Source organism: Sapajus apella, unplaced genomic scaffold, assembly GCF_009761245.1.
Source record: "Sapajus apella isolate SASKATOON/1434 unplaced genomic scaffold, GSC_monkey_1.0 scaffold8, whole genome shotgun sequence".
Classification (NCBI taxonomy): Eukaryota; Metazoa; Chordata; class Mammalia; order Primates; family Cebidae; genus Sapajus; species Sapajus apella.
Genome location: NW_022436948.1, coordinates 40,336,158 through 40,356,818, shown reverse-complemented (window position 1 = coordinate 40,356,818; position 20,661 = coordinate 40,336,158). Strand labels below are relative to the sequence as shown.

Genomic DNA, 20,661 nt, shown 5'->3' with positions numbered 1-20,661 from the left:
GGTTTTTTTTAAACTGCCTCACTCTTACAAGTCTCAATAATATATTCTAAACTCTTCTTTCCTCCTACAATTTTAAATACATACAAATCACTTTTTAAAGAGGCACAAGGTACACAGACACATTTAAATTTCTCTTTGGTTTTTACATTCTGAATGAATTCTTTAGTTTTACGTCTTCCTTTATATTTCATTTTTAATTTATTTTCAACATTAACACTGTTCCTTTCAAAATTATTCTTCACTTTTTCATTGCATGTTTTTCATGTTGAAGGCATTTTAAAATATCTAATGATTCTTATTCATTAATATGTAAAAATAAAGCCATATGTAAATAACTAGGAGCCCTATGAGCATGAGTCTGGAGTTTCTTGACTGATGAGTTTTTCTTTAGAGTAATTAAGTAATTAGCTAGCAGTCTCAATATGGAATCTATAAATGCCAGAATACAAAGGTCATTTCTCCAGGTTATTTAATTTATATAGAGGAAATAAAAAAGTAGTATAGGTTGAGTATGCCTTATCTGAAATGCTCAGATTAGAAGTGTTTCAGGTATTAGATTCTGTAGTATTTGTATTTTATACTTACTGACTGAGCATCCCTAATCCAGAAATCTGAAATACATAATGTTCCAATGAGTATTTCCTTTGAGTATCATGTCAGCACTCAAAGAGCTTCAAATTTTGGAACATTTCAGATGTCACATTTTGGGTTCTCAGATTAGGGATACTTAACCTCTAATGCTGTTTCCTCACCCCAACCTGACCCTAAGGCCTGGTGATTGAACTAAATGGAAAAATTGTAATTAATTTCTTTATCTGCATTCTCCCCAAAATATCTCATTCCCTAATTTATACATACATAAAAATGTTTCACATAATAATACTTATCCTATGAGACAGACTCTGATACTTTCTATTGCAATTTGTAATGATAAATGATTTTACAACTCACTGTTGTGGTAATCTGAGATATAAATAAATAAATAACAGATGAAGCTGTGACTTGCTCCACTGAGTTTCAATGACCATTCCTCTATTTGATTTCTGTCCCACAGAAAACTAAAAATCGTTTATTCACTGATAATCTTTACCTATTTTTTTTCACAATCTTCTCTCTTTTACTTCTTAACTATAATTTTAGTAGGTTCCTAGGAGGGCAAAAATGATAATCAGAAGTGTTCAGTTTTTAATCTTTAATTTGAAGTTCTCTATCAGCATTTTTTAAAATCCAGGATTTTCAGACGGGAGTGGTGGCTCACGCCTATAATCCCAGCACTTTGGCAGGCCCAGGCGGATGGATCACTTGTCAGGAATTTGAGACCAGCCTGGCCAACATGGTAAAACTCTGTCTCTGCTAAAAATAACGAAATTATCCAGGCATGGTGGTGCACACCTGTAGTCCCACATACTCTGGAGGCTGAGGCATGAGAATCACTTGAACCTGGGAGGTAGAGGTTGCAGTAAACCAAGATCACACCACTGCACTCCAGCCTGGGTGACAGAGGGAGACTGTCTCAAAAAAACAAGACAACAACAACAACAACAAAAACTCAGGATTTTCCTAACCTCTTTCTGGTGTGATTTAAGGTGTCTCTACTGACTCTCATAGCCTAAACTGCTGTATTCTGGGACTTACCATTAGAGCTTCCCAAGGCAATCTGGAGAATTAAAAAGGAAAGTAAAGTGCTTATAGTAACCAGAAGAATCTGTATATCAAAATTCCACGTAACTCTCAAAACTTAAAGTAAAATTATGGTTACATGTTCAAAATTAAACCTAGGTGAAAAAAATAAACATTTCTTTTTGAAGGAGTATTTTAGGAAAGGTTTCTCTTCAGAAGAAATTATCAAAAACAAATTCTCAAACACATCAAGAAAAATAATGCATTTATAAGAAGTAAAAAGTACTTACACAGCAAGGCTACTCAAAACATATTGTACGTGCTCACATTCATCTGGGAATGATGCACTGGCTGTTGTAAAACAACAAAGTGCAGTCTGAAGAACCTGAAGCTGTGGCAAAGGGACCTGCCATCTTCCAGCATAATCTTCAACCACCTGACAGGGAAGCAATCCAGACATTACTAAAGAAAATGTTCTCAACATCTCAAGTTTAAAAATCTGCATAAAACTTACTGGATAAATTAAAATATTAGTTCAGCATTAACACAGCTGACTAGAGGGAGGGATGTTCTATACTGTTTATTTTATTTTATACCTCTGAAAATAAAGTCAATTAATATATTTGAAAAGATGAAAAATACCGTAGATGAATGTCTGTACTATTCAATTGCCAATTTTTTACCAAATTTTGTTAACTAATGCTCTTTACCTCCCATATCCAGCTTTTGTGAAAATACTAATTATTAAATATTAAAATAGCTAGGGAGAATATAGTAATAAAGAAAATTAGAAACTATCATGCATTATTATTATTATTATTTATAAGGCTCTAAGCATTCTGGCAATAAATGAATATTCTGGCAACAAAAGATATGTAACATGATACTCTGTTTATGAATATTTAACCTGTACCATATTATGGGGAAAAGAGTCCAGAATACAGTAAGTCTTGACTCTTGTCACTTAACTAGTTTTATGAATCTGGGTAGGTCAACAGGTCATCTTCTTTCTCAGTGTATTAGTTTCCTCACCATAAAATCGAGATGATAATGCTCTCTGAAGCCAAATTGGGGTAATTTATGAGAAAAAATTTTAGAAACATTAATTGCTATGTTGCAAGAATGCTATATTAAAACAACATATTATATTAACAAAATCCATCATGTAAAACTACTACCTGCAAGCCAAATTTGGCCTGCCACCCATTTTTGTACATCCACAAGGTAAAAGTGGTTGGAAAAAAAAAAAAAACTACTTTTTGATATGTGAAAATTACATGAAATTCAAATTTCAATGTCTATAAATAAGGTTTTATTGGAACACAACCAGGTTCATCCATTTATGTATTGTCTATGGCTGCTTTCCTGCTACAACAATTGAGTTCAGTAGTTGTGACAGAAAAAATACGGCTTAAAAAGCCTTAAATATTTAATGTCTGTCCCTTTATGGAAAAAAGTTTGCTGACTCCTGATATATAAGCTAAAAAACCTAGAATAAAAAAGCCAAGAACACTGAGAGCCCAAAGGACTTTTCACACTAATCACTTCCTACTGGGAGACAGTTTTCCATGGGTCTCTCACATTTCTAGTTTTTCAAAAAGCCCTAGCTGACTTTATCTTTTCAAAGATATTTATAGGAAGCAGCCTCGAAAAACAGAGATGATGTCCCCCTCCAGAGCAGAGAACCTGTTTACATTCAGTATAATAAAGATACTGTCTCCCTCTAGGGCAAAGGTGAGGCAGATATGCTTGCCGACCATTATAAAAGATTAGGATTCCTAAAGCTTGGAGCTCCTTAACTGTGATGAAAACCTACTAAGTGTAGCATCCACTTGGGCTACCATGTCAACTATATGAGACTTGAGGGAGCAAAGGGAACCATCATAAATATGAAACTCATGCTGCTTGCTGTGCCATAATAAAGTCCATTATCTCGAACTCAAGAGTTTCGTGTCTTCTGCCAGCATCTGAGAAACTGTGGCAGGCAAACCTGGATAAAGTCTCACTCTTCACAGTTCTTGACAATTCCAAATGACAATACCAGGTACCCACTCACACATCTTTCCAATGTTTCTAGGAACACATACAGATAAAAAAAGCTAAAGGAGCTTGGCTCTGTGAACTTGTTTCCCTTCTGGATCTTGCAGTTCTCACTAGCTGGAAAGTAAAAACTATTACCAACTATGCTGGCCCCAAGTAAGACAGACCTTTCCAAATCATCACTACAGACAAAAAAAGGAGGAACGTTAGAAAAAACACTGGTTCCCTGGCTCTAAATCTTCTCTTCCCTGAAGTCTCTGACCAGCTTTATTACCTTTCTCTGGTTACCAAACCACTACTCTGGTGCCACATAAAAAATAGGTACCTGACAACCTCACATTTTTCTTGTTCTCTGTCCATGTCTACTTGCAACTTTATTTGCTTCCTATTTATGGGTTGGGTTTATCTCCTTAGAATAAAAGCTTTCTACTTTCTCAGGTTCTGTTCTCATTATAGCTTCTGTCATTCACACAGATTCAACTACCAGTGCATTGCCTGGTCTAGCTGAGCCCAAACCTAACACAATAAAAGTCCTTGTGGGTAACACCTCCATTGGGTTTGCTACAATACCCCGAAAGGGACATAAAATCAACTGAAATTTAGATACCTTCTTACATTGTTTAATGTTATGTCAGGCACTGCTAATTCATCATAACACTATTTCTCTTCAAAATATTTTCCTTAAAATATATAAAACAAGTACATTATATTGCCCTATTAAAATGAAATTTGTCACTTATGCTGTGAGTGCTATCATAGGCACTCAGCTAATCTGTGGGTTCTACCAGGCCACAAAGCAGTAAGTACTACATCTTTCACTTTCTTTCTTTTTTGGTGTTCTAACAAGTCACCATTAACATAGTGGTGGTCAGGATAATGCTGACGCTGCTGCAAACAAATAACAGTGTTTTCTTGGATCTTAAAAACCCTCTCTCACAACATTTCTAAACTCTTACAGAAAATGGTCTAAGAAGCAGAAGATTAAGGCCAGTAACTTCTGTGGATCGTGGAAACCCTTTTCTCATTTTGAAGAGCATAAATAAACATTACTGTAGTAAGTATTTACAGAAATTATAGGAATACTCTGACAGAAGCAACAGCCAAGGCCAGATGCATGTTATGATATAAAGGAACTTGAAGAGGACAAAGCTGATGCCAAAGAAAGATGTTAGACTATCCTAATAATCCGGCAGCACTTTCAAGAGCATATACTCTACTCTAAATGGGATATAGTATATACTATAAAATGTCGGACCTTAATTAACCAAGGTAAATTACTGTGAGAATGAGAAAAGACTCACTGTCAGTCAAAACTGTCAAAATGTAAAGTTAATATAAACCTATTAAGTTAAATTACATTAAATCATTTAGGAACACTGAAATATATCACCCAAATTGTTAAGGACGGAATTTTGTCCTCCTAAAATTCATTTGTTGAAGCCCTAACCCCCAATGGTACTGTATTTGAATATAGGGCTTTGAGGAAGTAATTAAGTTGAAATGAAGTCATAAAGGTGAAATTCTATTCCAGTAGGATATGTCAAAAAGAGGAAAAGTGAGGAAGACTGAGGAGGAGTGAGGAAGAGTGAGGAGGAAAAGGAGGAGAAGGAGTAAAGGCCTCTCTCTTTCTCTATGCATATGCACCAAATGGCAGCCATGTGAGCACACAGCAAGAACACGGCCAAGAGCAAGCCATGAAAAGAGCCCTCACCAGAACATGATGACCATGCAAGTATCCTGATCTGGGCCTTTCAGCCTTCAGACTGTGAGAAAATATATTTCTGTTGTTTAAGCTACCCAGTCTATGGCATTTTCTTATGGCAACCTAACTAACATACTATTTAAATATATTTTATAAAATGATCAGCTAAAATAGGTATATCTGTTTCTTAACTGAGCTCTCCTTTTTTGTAATGTAACAAACCACCAAACATTAGTTTGTCACTGAGCAAACAATGATCTTCATACCTAAACCCATATTAACAGATTAGATCATTAACACTAGATCATTAAGCATGTCTTTATTTCTATTAGTTGGCTATTCATATCCCTATTATTCTGTCTCCTCCCATTGTCATCAACTTTCATTACATCAAACACCTCACAGTTCATAGGTGTCATTCAAGCTGCTCACTAATATTAAGTTCATCATTTGTTTACAGCGAATCCAGCCACTTTTAAAATTTGATTAACAAAGCAGATGTGTCACAATTACCCTTCATTCTAGAAGCATCAAAGAATGGCTATAATACATGGCTGTATGAATGTATTGAACACAGATAAATACAATCTATGCATTGATAAGTTTGCTAATTTTCTAAATACCTAAAATGTTTTAACATACATTAGGTTAGTCCTACCTCCTTCAGTATGATAATATTATTCATTTGTAATGTAATTGTATATATCCAAATATTTCCTAGCTGTCCACTGAGACAGCCTAGAAGCAAGGACTCTACAGTAACAGTAAACGCACTTAGTGCACAAATCTTGGTCTCTAAACACCATTCTCCAATAAAAAGAACTTCAGTTCCTCTACAAAGCAGTTGATTCCAGAGCTGGCATAGGGAAAACACGAGATGAGCCTGGAACATCTTGTGGTGCCAGAAAGTAGGAAAATGCTGTGAAAAACAACAGGATATGAGAATATGGGAGCCAACCTGAAGGAGCTCCTAAAGGCTAAAGCTGGCACAACTTGAACAATAAAATAATGATAGCACTGGACTTTAATCCATACAGCAAATTAAATATACATAAGTTCACACTGATACAAATAATCAAACAAATGTTAGCAATGAGACGGCTGTTTCTTACAGTGAAAGATGGAAAAAGAGAAACAGAGATGCACCATTAGGCAGACACCACAATGATAAATGTTGCAGATAAGATCAATGCTAATCAGTGCTCATCAATGCCAATAGTGAGTTAAAGTTTGAGGAGAAGCAGGATTTGCAGTCCCAAAGTATCTCCCCCAAGACATTTATCAACTACAGACATAAAGACAGTAACATTAGGGTGGAAAACCCCACCAACACAAACTTAACAAAGCTATCAAGGTAAATATCACCAGTGAACTATATAACAAAATAAATCATTATCATGAATCTCTCCATAACAATACACTGAGAAAGTCATTTTTTGTGGTACTTTCGCCAAAAATGCATAGACTGATTCCAGGCACGAGAAAACATCAGTTAAACCCAAACTAAGGGATATTCTACAACATATTAATAACTGTTCAGTGCTCTTTAAAAATGGCAAGCAAAGACAAGGAAAGACTGAGGAACTGTTAGAGACTAAGGAGAAAAAACTAAATCCAATGTGAGATCATAGATAACATCCTGGAATGGTAAAAGAACATTAGTGGAAAAATTTAAAAAGGTCTACAATTTTGTTACTGTTGTACCAATGTTACTTTCCTGTTCTTGATAGCTATACTGTATTCTCTAAGTCTAAAATTAGTTGAGTTTTTAAAAATTTAAAAACAAAGCTGTCTGTTCCAACCTGTCCCCTCAAATTCCAATGTTGTTATATATTTTTCTGGGTGTTATTTAATAACAAAAGCACATTTCTACATTTACTTTTTCTACTTTATTGCCTGTTTGCACCTCAAGATTTGCCCTTGCCTGTAGGTATTATTTTAAGAGTCAGATGGAAAAATAAAGCAGGTAAATTGGCAGCAGAATGGAAAGAGTATAGACTTTAAAATCAGACAGGCCTAGGTTTGAATTCCAGCTCTGTCAATTATTAGCTGGTAACCTTAGCAAAGTCATTAAACTTCTCAGTCTAAATTATCTATAAAATGAATTTAATATCACTTTAATCATGGAGCTATTGAAAAATTAAATAATATATATATTAAAATCCAGGATAATTCCTGGCATGTAACAAACAAGAGCTATCCTTACTAGTGTACCTTGTTTTAAGAAAAGAAAATACAAAATTAAGCTTGCTTTAATGACAATTTCATTACATCAGAATAAACTGGTTCATTATTTATTTCCAAGTATGATTAATTACAACAAATTTTACTCACTTTTAGCAAGCAAACAGATCACTAAGTAAAATCTACTGAAAAGGACTGAGTTTCAGCTACTAAGTTCAATACTCATCTGACAAATAAAGCATATCCTGCATATAGCAATATAAATAAAATGCTACATGCCTAAACAGATAACTGAAGATTCATTGTTTTTACAGTTCTCCCTGGAGAATGAAAAAGATAAACTGTTTGGAAAAAAGAGAGTCACTTGTCAATTTGACCTTTTCTATCAGGATAATTATGTAATGGAAATCTAAAAGTCATATTTTAAAAAAACACCAAAATGGTTTAGAAATACATTCTAATAAGTTAAAAGTTGTTCAAAATCTGCAAAGAACATAATCTATAGTAGCAAGCAATCTAAAACCTGGTACTTGTGGGGGCTTAGTAAAGCATACTGTTCAATTTACTACTCCTTCAGTTGGTATTTATACAACATTAATGTATTTGATAGGTTCTCTGAATGTAATAAGACAAAACCTTTTCAAACTAAAAAATGGAGTAAGCATCTATAAAAATTAATACTCTATACCATTATACTGTTAAAAGGAATCTTGAAGATTATCTAGTCCAACCTACCAACAAGAGCAAAAATACCCATTACAGCATCACTTCCAGAGAGTTAACGAACATGAATATTGTTACTGATGGGTAATTCACCATCTCAAATGACAATTTACTTAATTTTACAGACAAGTTTATTAGAAAATTCTTCATTATGGAACAAAACTGTGACATCCACCTATCAGTTCTAGTTTGAAGTTTTAAAATTATATAAACAAAACATCCAATGTTCCATCAAATATTATAAGGTAACTATCACATACATTTTTATTTTAGTTTCTTCCTAGATTGAATATCTGCTATCCTTTCATCCATTTTAACTATTTCTCTATAGTCTACAAAATTTTCAGTTCTCATTAGCATATCTGTGCCTGTTCCTCTTAAACACAGCCCCCAAAATGGAACATAAGACTTCAGGCAACTCTAGTCAGAATTAGTTGGACTACCATCTCCCTGTTTTTGACACTCTGATAATATTAATGTAGCTTGAAGTTACTTTCAGTTTTATTGATTTTGAGTCAGCCAAGAATGCTCTTTTTCATATATATCTCATAACTTTTTATAGTTGATTTTTTACAGTATAATTGTACATTAATCCTTTCACTTTTCTCATTCTTAGTTTTACCCCAAACCTTACACTGCATTTGGAGCCAATACATTAGCTTTTCCTCCCAGTTTGTGTCACCTATAAATCTGAAAAGAAAGTTTTTTATTTTATCATCAAAGCTGTATACAAAAAAAAAAAAAAAAATTCACACAGAGATATTTATAATAGAATCGAGTTCAATTCCTTAGCTATCCTTAGAACCATTAATCAATGTTCTTTAGGCAACAGTGTTAAGTCAGTTACTAATACTAATCCATACTCCATCTCCCTATCTATCTATAAGAATACTATGAGAAATTCTGTATACAAAACCATGCTGAAATCCATATATGCTGAGTCTGTCATATTTCATTCATATCCTTTACCAATAATCCATTTTTTTAAAAGTAGAAACAAAAATTTGGAATGACCGGATTTAATGAAACCATAGTGATGGCTAAAGATGAAGATCTTCTAATTATTCAGTAATTCTGCTCAACATTATACTACTTTTAGTGACCATCTGTTTCCATAACCCACCTTTTTGGAAAACAGAGTATTCCCCTATCTAGACTAACAGCATCTCTTCAGTTCTTTGTACCTTCAAACCTTTAATAAAGCGCTCCCTGTCCCACCCCCCGGCCCTAGTATACTATGATGAGATTTAAACTTATTTAAAACCCCCTACCAGCTTTCCTTACCTGTTTTAGGCTTTAATACTTTTAACTATATTTAATTACTAATTCACCTTGCTAGAAATTTCAAAAATAAAATGAAGTAGTTTTATTTTTCTATGCAAAGCAGAGGGTCTACCCCTTCATTCATACCAGTTGATTTAATAGAAGATAATGAACATGCATAAGGAGGAATGAAATTAAATAAAGTTATGTTATAGGAATTAATCCCATCCAAGAGAAAAGAATACATATGAAAACCCTACTAACTAGTTTAACAAAGAAATCGGTCAGATACTCACAAAAGTTTGAAATGTAAAGACCATTATACTTGCTGATATAGGGATTCCAGAGTTAGCATATTAAACATGTTTTATATTAAATACAAATAAATTTCACAAAGGAATTCACTCTATTAAGTGGTTTTATTTACATTCACAATAGTCACCTAAAATTCCAGGTATATACAATACAATGCGTTTTGATGACTCATGAAATATGGTGAAGCTACAACATAGAGTATACAGAATTACTTCTACACTAAAAAACCACCTTGGTTTTGAGAAATGATTTCCATTAAACATACAGTAAATAACTCTGTGACCCAAGATATTTGACATTAATATTTAAAATCAGTTGTGACTTCTTCAGTTTTTAAAATATTCTTTTAAATTGCATTGTTAGTTAACATATAAATAGTAAGTATTACAGCATGTTTCATTTATCTTTTCCATATGTTATTTAGAAAAGGAATTCCTACCCCAGAAACAGTGTAATTTTTTTGACATTTCCACAAATGGAAGTTTTTCATAGGTAAATTTCATAAATTAAATGAAGAACAATGATTCCCCATACAAAGTTAAGTCCATAACTTTTTCTCTTTTTTGTAGCCACCAACATTTCATAAGCCAGGGCAAAGAAATGGAAAGCAGACTACCTATATTGGTGAGGGGAAGAGAGATGAGTAGAGAAAGCAAAACAACAAAAATTCATTCAAAATCCTCCTCCTCTATTCTGATTCTTATATTTTTATTTTTTATCTTCTCCTGAATTCTGGACATAGTAAGTTTGGGGCAAACTTTTTATCTTTTCCTCTACATTCCTATCCTATTTATAAACAAAAGTAAGTTTATAAAATAAGAACTCCATCTAAAAAAAATACCAGTGAGAGGATGATTTTCCTCCTTCCCTAAAATTCTCTCAGTCCATGGAAGTAAAATCAGTAATACTAATAAGAATATATTGACTCCTGGCCAAGGTTAATGTATTGGTCTGGTTCTCATATCCCTCGAGTTTTCAACTTCCACCACATTTGAGGCAGGTCAGAGTCGTCCCCCATGTGCAGCTTAGATAGCTACCTAAAGATCCAACTTTCCTCTTATAAGTAGTAGGTCATTTTAAAGACTTTTGATAAATTTTGATCCCTGCCAGTTTTTCATTTGATTCCAAAATCAGAGGTGAGAGCAATATATTAAATGCTTCCTTCATAAATATTAAAATTGGTGCATGGACAAGGGAACCCCAAAATATACGCAAAAGAAGTACATGAAGATCAAATTAAAATGAGGGATGAACGAACACCAACTCTAGGATGAGGTTTGCTCAGTTTCAATAACTAAATTTGTTAAAACAAAACAAAACAGATGATGCACTCACAAAATAACAGTGGAAGAATTAAAGAAAAATAAAAGGAGGACATACTGATTAAAATGGAAGAAAGGAGGGCCTTCCTAAGGAATAAGAATTCACTCTTAGCGGCTAGGCTAGATAGATATCATGAAGCGTTCCATATTTAAAAAAAAGAAAAAGGAAATATATATCAGAAGTAACTGTACCTAAAGATGAAATTAGGGAAAATAAGATTATAGATGTTACTCATAACAAAGGAAGGGTGACTGGTTAGAAAAGTACTTAACTGAGGAGCAGAAGGTAACTATAGGATGGAAATGTCAAGAGTGAACCAGACTGGAGATACAACTATGGCAAAAGCTTGCTTTTTTAAAGACAGATAGAAAGTCTATAATAAAAGCAACTGAAAAGCCACACTTTGAAGACTAAGACTACTATACAAGTAATATACAATCTGTACAGATTTGATAAATTAAAGGGCATGGAGATTACCTTAAAATACTTGAAGCATTTCAGGTGCATTTCAGGTTAATAGTTACTACAAAGGACAACATATAGTATGGCATTGTGCCATAAAGAAAAGTGCTCCAGAAAGTCAAAGTTAGGTCTCTGGAGAGTGAATGGGAAAAGCTATGCTGAAGAGAAACAAAGTTAAGAGGTCAGTGTTGGGTTTGATGTTGTGCTGGTAAGATTTTTTTCTTAAGTCAGAGACGAGTGAGCAAATGTGCTTGATATTGAATGCTTTTTGATGGACTCAGAACTCCTTGACTTTCTTCTCTAACATTATGGAAGATACTACAAGAGATAACTGAAGGAAGAAAAAAAAAACAAGAGAAAAAAGGAAGATAGGTGAGGCCAATTTAAGAACAGGCTCAAATGTAAACAAACACAAAAACCACCTGTTTATCTGAAATGACATATCTTACTATCGCTGAAAGAAGTATGACAAAAAGGAACATTTATACTGCCAATAAAGTAGAACAAATTATGCAAGGCCTAGAATAATTAAAAGCAGAGAAAAGAAAAGGTCTTAAAGAGGAAGCCACAGAAGAGATACTGTCTTTACTAGGCTCCTAAGGGCACAGACTTCAGAAACAACAAAAGCAATTCCACTTTAGGTACTTGTTCAATGGTTATTATCCAAATAATACAAATATGGGGGCACAAAAAGAGTTTTTTATGATTTAGTGTTTTTATGATAGCCCTAAAATTTTCAGGGGGAGTGGCAATGGCCCAGGTGGCACAGGACTAAAAATTCCTTGGCACTTGTTTGGGGCTAGAGAAATACAGATGCAACGGCAGAACACAGGTTGTGGAGACTGCAAAGCAATGACTATGCTTGAAGCTTACCTATAGTAAGTGATATACTCTTTATAATTGGCAGTAGAAGCTGTGCCACTAAACAGATTCCACACTGATTTCCGCACAAGGAGTACCAGGAAAACACAGAAGAAACAGAAATTAAAAGCTTTTAATATGAGAGAAATCTAAAGTAGGAAACATCAATTAAGACTAGATACCGGCCGGGCGCGGTGGCTCAAGCCTGTAATCCCAGCACTGTGGGAGGCCGAGGCGGGTGGATCACGAGGTCAAGAGATCGAGACCATCCTGGTCAACATGGTGAAACCCCGTCTCTACTAAAACTACAAAAAATAGCTGGGCATGGTGGCACGTGCCTGTAATCCCAGCGACTCAGGAGGCTGGGGCAGGAGAATTGCCTGAACCCGGGAGGCGGAGGTTGCGGTGAGCCGAGATTGCGCCATTGCACTCCAGCCTTGGTAACAAGAGCGAAACTCCGTCTCAAAAAAAAAAAAAAATTACCACCCATATAAATTTGTAAGTTTTGCAAAAAGACAGAAATTCAGACACTACTTTTAGGAAGGAGGGAATGGTCAGTATAAGTGCTCCTCCCCAAAATAAACAGACAATGGCACAATTAAGCACTTGATGTGTTTTCTTAGTAAAATATAAGCACAAGTTATGGACACTGGCAGCTGGCACAACTAACTGGCACACTAGTGAGCCTGGTGAGGATGAAACCAAAATTCACTTGGTATCCTGTTTTCAGTACATCCACTGTCCTTCTGATATCACCAATTTTTACTGGCAAAAGTAATGCAAGTCAACTATAATATGCACTAAATTCAGGGAATTACTAATAATTCTAAATTTAATGTGTATTGGGGCTGTGTGTAGTAATGTTTGCACTACTGATCTTCAAGGCTCTTAAGAAAGTAAGACACAGGCCAGGCATGGTGGCGCATGCCTGTAATCCTAGCACTTTGGGAGGCCGAGGCAGGTGTATCATTTGAAGTCAGAAGTTCAAGGCCAGCCTGGCCAACATGGTGAAACCCCGTCTCTACTAAAAATATAAAAATTAGCCGGGCATGGCAGCAGGTGCCTGTAATCCCAGCTATGCGGGAGGCTGAGACAGGAGAATCACTTTAACCTGGGAGGCGGAGGGTACAGTGAGCTGAGATCGAGCCACTGCACTCCAGCCTGGGAGATAAGGCGGTGAGACTCAGTCTCAAAAAAAAAAAAAAAAGACAAATTAAAAAAAAAAAAAAAAGCAAGACACAAAAGAGACTAGAAGGTAAAGAATTCTTCTTTAGAGGGTAAAAGAAGCCACTCCTAATCAGAGGAAGACGGCAAAAATACCCATCTCGAAATCACAGAGGCACATGAGAAACCCACTGGCTCTGATTAGGTAATATTTAGAAACGAAAGAACTTGGGATCTTAACATCTTTAGACTCTGGACTTTAATTTTTCTTTGTGGACTCAAAAATGGGAAACAAATGACCAAATCTAGTAGATTCTTATTTTTGTGGACATTTGGTCCCCTGTACCAAAGCTACTTATTTCCCCAAATTAAAAATGGAAAGGAAATTTTCAACTAAAAATCTATTATAGGTTAATTAGCTTTCTCAAACACAGAAGCTGCCTCTCTTAAAAGCCTTATACTCCACGTACAGAGATATTACTGAAAGGAGAAAATAAATTATGAGTTTTACATTTTGGTAAACTTTACCATAAGTTACCAGAAAATCCATTGCTCTGTTCTTAAATGGGATAAATATATTCAAGATTAATAAAAATGTATATTGTGGCTACTGATTAACAATTTTTATTCTTCCTTTTTTTAAAAGAATGCACTGGGGATAAATATACTCAAGATTAATAAAAATGTACACTGTAGCTACTGATTAACAATTTTTATTCTTCCTTTTTTTTTTAAGAAGAATGCACTAACTCTTTAAACCCCATAGAACCAAAACTATGCTGTTCATTTAGATCACTTAATTGTTCCTTTCACCATTTATTGCTAATACCATCACTATACTCTCAGATATTTAGATTAGAAACCCAATATCACTTCATTGAATTATTTGGTGCCTTGTCTCCACTTTTAGCAAAATGCTAAGTATTTTATTATACATAATAGTCCTTGAAACTGTTCCAGCCACTCCATTTTCATTGCCATTATTCAGCCAGGCCCTCAATTCCTTTTCTGGGACACTTCTATAGCTTACTTTTTAAATGAAGACTTTCATTCTTTACCTCCTGTGGTCTATCTTAAAACAGTATTTTAAGACTAATAATGGCATGACTTTGCCCTTAAATGCTATATTAACCCACAGAATTCAAACGCCTAAGCCAAGCCTCAATCCATTTTTTCAGTCTTATTATCTACCAATACTTTTTTGAGTCTATGTTCTAGTCCAGTGGCTCTCAAACTTTAGGATGTATCAGAATCATTGGGAAAATGTGACAATCAGTTTGCTGTACCCTAGTCCCACAGTTCCAGATTCTGTCGGTCTGGGTGGAGCCAATAATTTGTACTGCTAATAGTTTTCAGATGATGCTCATACTGCTGGTCTGGAGATCCACACAGTAGGAATCATAGTTCTAATCAATTAACTACTGCCATTCATAAATATGCCATGCCATCCATCTTTTCACAAATTATCTCCATCACTTAAAATGTTCTCTTACCCCCTACTATTTCCTTTTTTCATGCCTACATTTTAATACCAACAATTTGTTAACAGTCAAGTCAAATGCCATTTCATCCATTAAAATTTTCCAAATTATCTCTATCAGAAATGGTCTCTTCATGTGAACTTGCACAGTAATTAAAATAGTGACATTTTCCCTATTTTAGAGTTCATTTATATTTATTCATTCATTTATTCAAATCTTAGAGTGCCTACTATGTACCAAGTTCACTGACACTTTCATTTTTTTTATGGAGGGATAAGAGGTAAATGAATATATATTAGATGGTGTTAAGCACCTTTAACTACAATACTAACAAAACACAGGTAAGGGGAAAAAGGAATACTAAAGGATGCTGCTTTCCATGGGGTATTCAGGAAAGGCCTGTATCTCTCTAATAAGATGCTACCTGAGCAGGATCCCACAGCAAACCATATAGATATCCAAATGAAATGTGTTTCTGGCAGACAAAACAAAAGCCAAGAAGCAGATGCATACAAGGAGTGGCAAAAACACTAGTATTGGTGAAAGTAAGTAGCAGAGGGGGAAAGTAATAAAAGAAAAAGTCACAGAGCTAGACAGGACAGGATTATGGAGTCCTGTGGTCCACTATAAGGATTTCAGCTTTGACTCTGAGATAGAAAAGCATGGAAGGTTTGGAAGAGACCTTACTCATGTCTTTAAAAGAATCACATTGATTGCCATGTAAAGAGTAAACTGAAAGTGAGGAAAGGTGGAAACAGGGAAATAAGATAATCCAGGAGAAAGATAATTACAGTTTGGATCAGGGTCATAATAGAGAGAAATAATAGTCAGATATGCCTTTTCCCCCTTACTAGATAATTCAGTTTCTTGAGGGCAAGGATTGTATGGTTTTCCCTTTAAATCCCCTATAATCACAAAAATGAAGCTTTTCACATAGTACCTATTTTTTTCTTAAAGAACTACCTTTTACAATAATCAATTATTGTATTTTATGTATGTGGATTTATGCCTAAGCTATCTAAGGATATTCAATTGATTGATATTGAGAAAAAGAAATTTATATACTGTCTGACAAGACAAATACAGCACTTTATAAGCACTTATTAGTTATGAGCATTTAATAGTTGTTGAAGTTAACTTCAAAATATGAGAGAAGACAAAAAGTCTCAAAAGTTAAGTACAAAATGGCTTCACTTGATACAGAATTTTTTTTTTTCTTTGAGATGGAGTCTCGCTCTTGGCGCCTAGGCTGGAGTGCAATGGCGTGATCTCAGCTCAGGGCAACCTCCACCTCCTGGGTTCAAGCAATTCTCCTGCCTCAGCCTCCCAAGTAGCTGAGATTACAGGTGCCCACCACTACACCTGGCTAATTTTTGTGTTTTTATTAGAGACAGGGTTTCACCATGTTGGCCAGGCTGGTCTTGAACTCCTGACGTAAGGTGATCCACCAGCCTCAGCCTCCCAAAGTGCTGGGATTACAGACATGAGCCACCATGCCCAGCCAGATACCATGCCCAGCCCGATACAAAAGTTTTTTTAAGAAACGAGATAACGAAATAATTTCTTACTTTTTAAATAAAATCAAGAATTGAGAAACTGCATAATAGAGTTTTAGATCCAGGAAGAAAAGCAAAAATTACATATCTACTCTAAGTTTATAAACACAGGATGAGAGGATGATATGCAGGATATCAAAGTAATACATTGAGAAAAGATGAATGAGTTTTAACATTCTCACAACTCTTTTCTACCTATGTTTTATATCTTTCCCTCCTCTTATTATGTTTTGATTATGTTATGTACACTCACTACAGTAAATCTGGATAATATAAGAGAAAAAAAAATTATCCATCATCGCACTGTCCACATCTAACCACTGTTAGATGTTAGAAAACATCTTGATCCCTTTTCTAGCTGTGTGTCTTAGGGTAGTTGCTTAATCTCTCTGAGTCTCAGCTGCATCATTCATAAAATGACGATAAAAACAGTACTTATCTCACAGGGTTGTTGCAAAGGATAAATAAGAATCTAGGACAGGAACTGACATACTTTTTCTTAAAGAGCCAGAAAGAAGCTTATGGGCCATACTTTCTGTAATCCAATTATTCAGCCCTGACATTGTATCATGAAAGCAGTCACAGAAAATATAAAATTAAATGGGCAAACAACAATACGGCTTATTAGCAAAAAAACAGGTAGTATTACCTGTGCCATAGTAGCATATAACAAAGGTTCATAACTTGTTTGGGTTGTGTCTGGATTATTGTTGGGTTGTGTTTGTTTGACAAGTTTTGAAATTCTTAAAAGAATCTGATTTTTTTTTAAAGAAATTTGGACCTGCTCACCAAGAAACTGCAAATAAAACTTTACCTAGATCATTACACAGATACTGAAAAGATCATTTTTTATGGCTGCATAAAATTTTAATTATGGAAGATGAAATGATATTCACCTATTTTAGATTTTCTGGTTGCTTTCCCATTTTAATTCATTCATTACATTAATTATAATTAATGCTATGAAGAATAGTATTGTGTCCAAATTTGTAATTTGCCAGAAATAAATGCTGTAAGAAAAATGACTAAGTCTATTTTAAGGTTTCTAATATATCTTGATAAATTGTAGTCCAGAAAAGTTGTGATAATCTGTACTCCTATCAGCTGAAAAACAGATCTTCACACTCTCATGAGCATGGACTATATGTAAATTTTAGACTTTAAAAATAAATTCTATAATTAGGGAGATTTGTCAAATTATAGTAGGACAGATAAAGGCCAAAAAAGCACATCCACTGTATTGGGACAGGTAGGATTTCCAGATATTAAGGGTTAAATCTAAATATGGAGAGATTGACAAACTTTAATAATTTAGGAAAAACATTTAAAACACATCCCATATCCTCCTGCCTTTAAAACACAAGATAATAAACATAAAATAACTTCTACTGGTTTGTAGTCACTGTAAATTTATATTCTGAGAACTGCTATAATTTGTGTAATATAAGAGATCCTAAAGTCCAGTACATTGACTCTATTCTGTCAATTTTCCAAAGCAGTGATGAATACAAAAATAACTAAAAGACTCTCCATCTAAGTAGCAGAAAAGTTACTGACGTGAATGTTGAAGCTTGTCAATTATATAAGGCACTGGGGATATAGTGGTCACCAAACACTGCCCTGTTTTGTGTACAGTCGTAACTGCTATGAGGAAAAGTTGTAACTGAGCCATTGTTACTATCTCATCTAAGTATATTCCATTCAGGTGGGTTGGGGGGTGGACCAAGAGTTGAGAATCACCTTTTTTTTTTTTTTTTTTTCCTGAGACAGAGTCTTGCTTTGTCATCCAGGCTGGAGTGCAGTGGCGCAATCTAGGCTCACTGCAACTTCTGCCTCCTCAGTTCAAGCGATTGTCCTGCCGCAGCCTTCTGAGTAGCTGGGAATACAGGCGTGCGCCACCATGCCCAACTAATTTTTGTATTTTTAGTAGAGACAGGGTTTCACCACGTTGGTCAGGCTGGTCTTAAACTACTGGACTCAAGTAATCCACCTGCCTAGGCCTCCCAAAGTGCTGGGATTACAGGTGTAAGCCACAGTGCCTGGCCTGAGAATCACTACCAATGGGGAACTTCTGATAGGTTGAATTTGATATTTTTTCTGTTTCACATTTATGAACATTTTTAGTTTCTGCTGCCTTGAGTCTTTTTAACAGTGTTCATGCCACTGCTTCCACTCAATCAAAACTGCTTTAGTAAGCTATAGTATATATCAAATACATATGCACAGATGGTACAATAGATACAAACGCATATTCCTAGATACAATACAATGTATATGTATACCGTAGAGGCTAAGTGCACTGGCTGGCTTTTGACTGTCAAACTGGCTAGGTTACAGTCTCATTATCACATACTAGGTACACTACTTAGTCAGGCCATTTAATCTCTTCTGATCTTAGTTTCCCGACCTATGAAAATGAGCATAATGAGGTAGCTCATGCCCGTAATCCTAGCACTTTGGGAGGCCAAGACTGGAGGATCACCTGAGGTCGAGAGTTTGAGACCAGCCTGATCAAATGGAGAAACCCCATCTCTACTAAAAATAGAAAATTAACTGGGCATGGTGTGGCACATGCCTGCAATCCCAGCTACTCGGGAGGCTCAGGGAGGTGAATCGCTTGAACCGGGGAGGCAGAGGTTGCAGTGAGCAGAGATCGCACCATTGCACTCCAGTCTGGGCAACAAGAGTGAAACTCCGACTCAAAAAAAAAAAAAAAAAAAAAAAAAGAATAATAGCACATAGCTTGTAGGGTAGTGGATTAAATTACCTAAGACAGTCCCTGATTCATGGAAAGCATTCAAAATGAGTTACATATCTATAGCATATGCATATGGAAAGCATTCCAGTAATACCTTTCAGATATTAAAAATATACACACATCAAATCACTGGCAAGAATATTTACAATATTTCAACTTTAACCAAAACATACTGTTTAATGTCAATAAACTCTAGTAGTAGAAATACATACTAACAAACTGTACATGTTTTATTAGGACATTATATATGCACACTTATTTTCAAAGTACACAGGGCAATTCTGTGTACCTATTAATACGTACTGATATAATCACTTCTCTTCCTTCTCTTCTCCTTTCACTTCTCTGTACTGTTTTGTCACAAATGAAGCCCGAAAATGAAGCTGTTCCTTTCTCAAAGTTAATTAACTGATTTATCATAGTCTACACTCAATCCAGAATGAATGTAACTCATTTTCCATGCCTTCACCCCTAGACAAATAAGTACTAAACAAAGGTACATACTAGTGGTCATTTTGCATTCATAGTGATCTTCAAATGGTTTTGCGGGTCAATTCAATATACCTCTCCAATCAGCTACCAACTTAGAGTCACCCAAGACTCCATGTTAATCACTAGTGGATCTCAACCGTTTGCAATGCCAGTTACCATTCACCCCATCCTAAAACATTCTCTTCCCTTGCCTTCTGTTCCTTCTCTTCCCTTGCCTTCCCACAGTTCCCTGAGTTTCTGCAACCTCTTTAATCCTAAAACTTTATTTGAAGACTCATCCTTTCCTACTGAGACATTTAATTTTGAGGCTCCTCAAGCTTTAGTTTTAAGGTCCTCTCCTTTTCCTATTTTCTCTCCCTATGTGAGTTCATTCACACACATGACTTTGAATACCATCCACACAGCTATGATAATCAGACTTCCCTTTTGAGCTCTGGCTTCTGTGAGTCCAGCTATCTTTAAGATCTCTCCTTGGATGTGGCAAAAGCACCTTAAATTCAGCATATTCAAACTAAACCAAAGGATCTCAGCAGAGCAGAACTTGCCCAGGTATCCAAATATAGACAAGCCTCCTATTAGCTCCCATTTATAGTATTGCATACTTTTTCTTCATAGCACTTATCAAAGTTATAATTGTACACAAAACTGGGCAATGTCAGTTTGCTTACCACTATATCCCCAGCACCTTATATAATTGACAAGCTTCAACAGTCACAT

The 20,661-nt window shown here is 35.2% G+C and overlaps 1 protein-coding gene across 1 annotated transcript in view; it reads right to left on the bottom strand.

Annotated features, from left to right (window-relative positions):
- Positions 1 to 20,661, bottom strand: part of ZNF654 (zinc finger protein 654) — an 87,813-nt gene that overhangs the window by 59,438 nt on the left and 7,714 nt on the right. Inside the window, 1 exon segment of the mRNA XM_032277191.1 lies at positions 1,911 to 2,056. Within this exon segment, the coding sequence (XP_032133082.1) occupies positions 1,911 to 2,056 (146 nt within the window).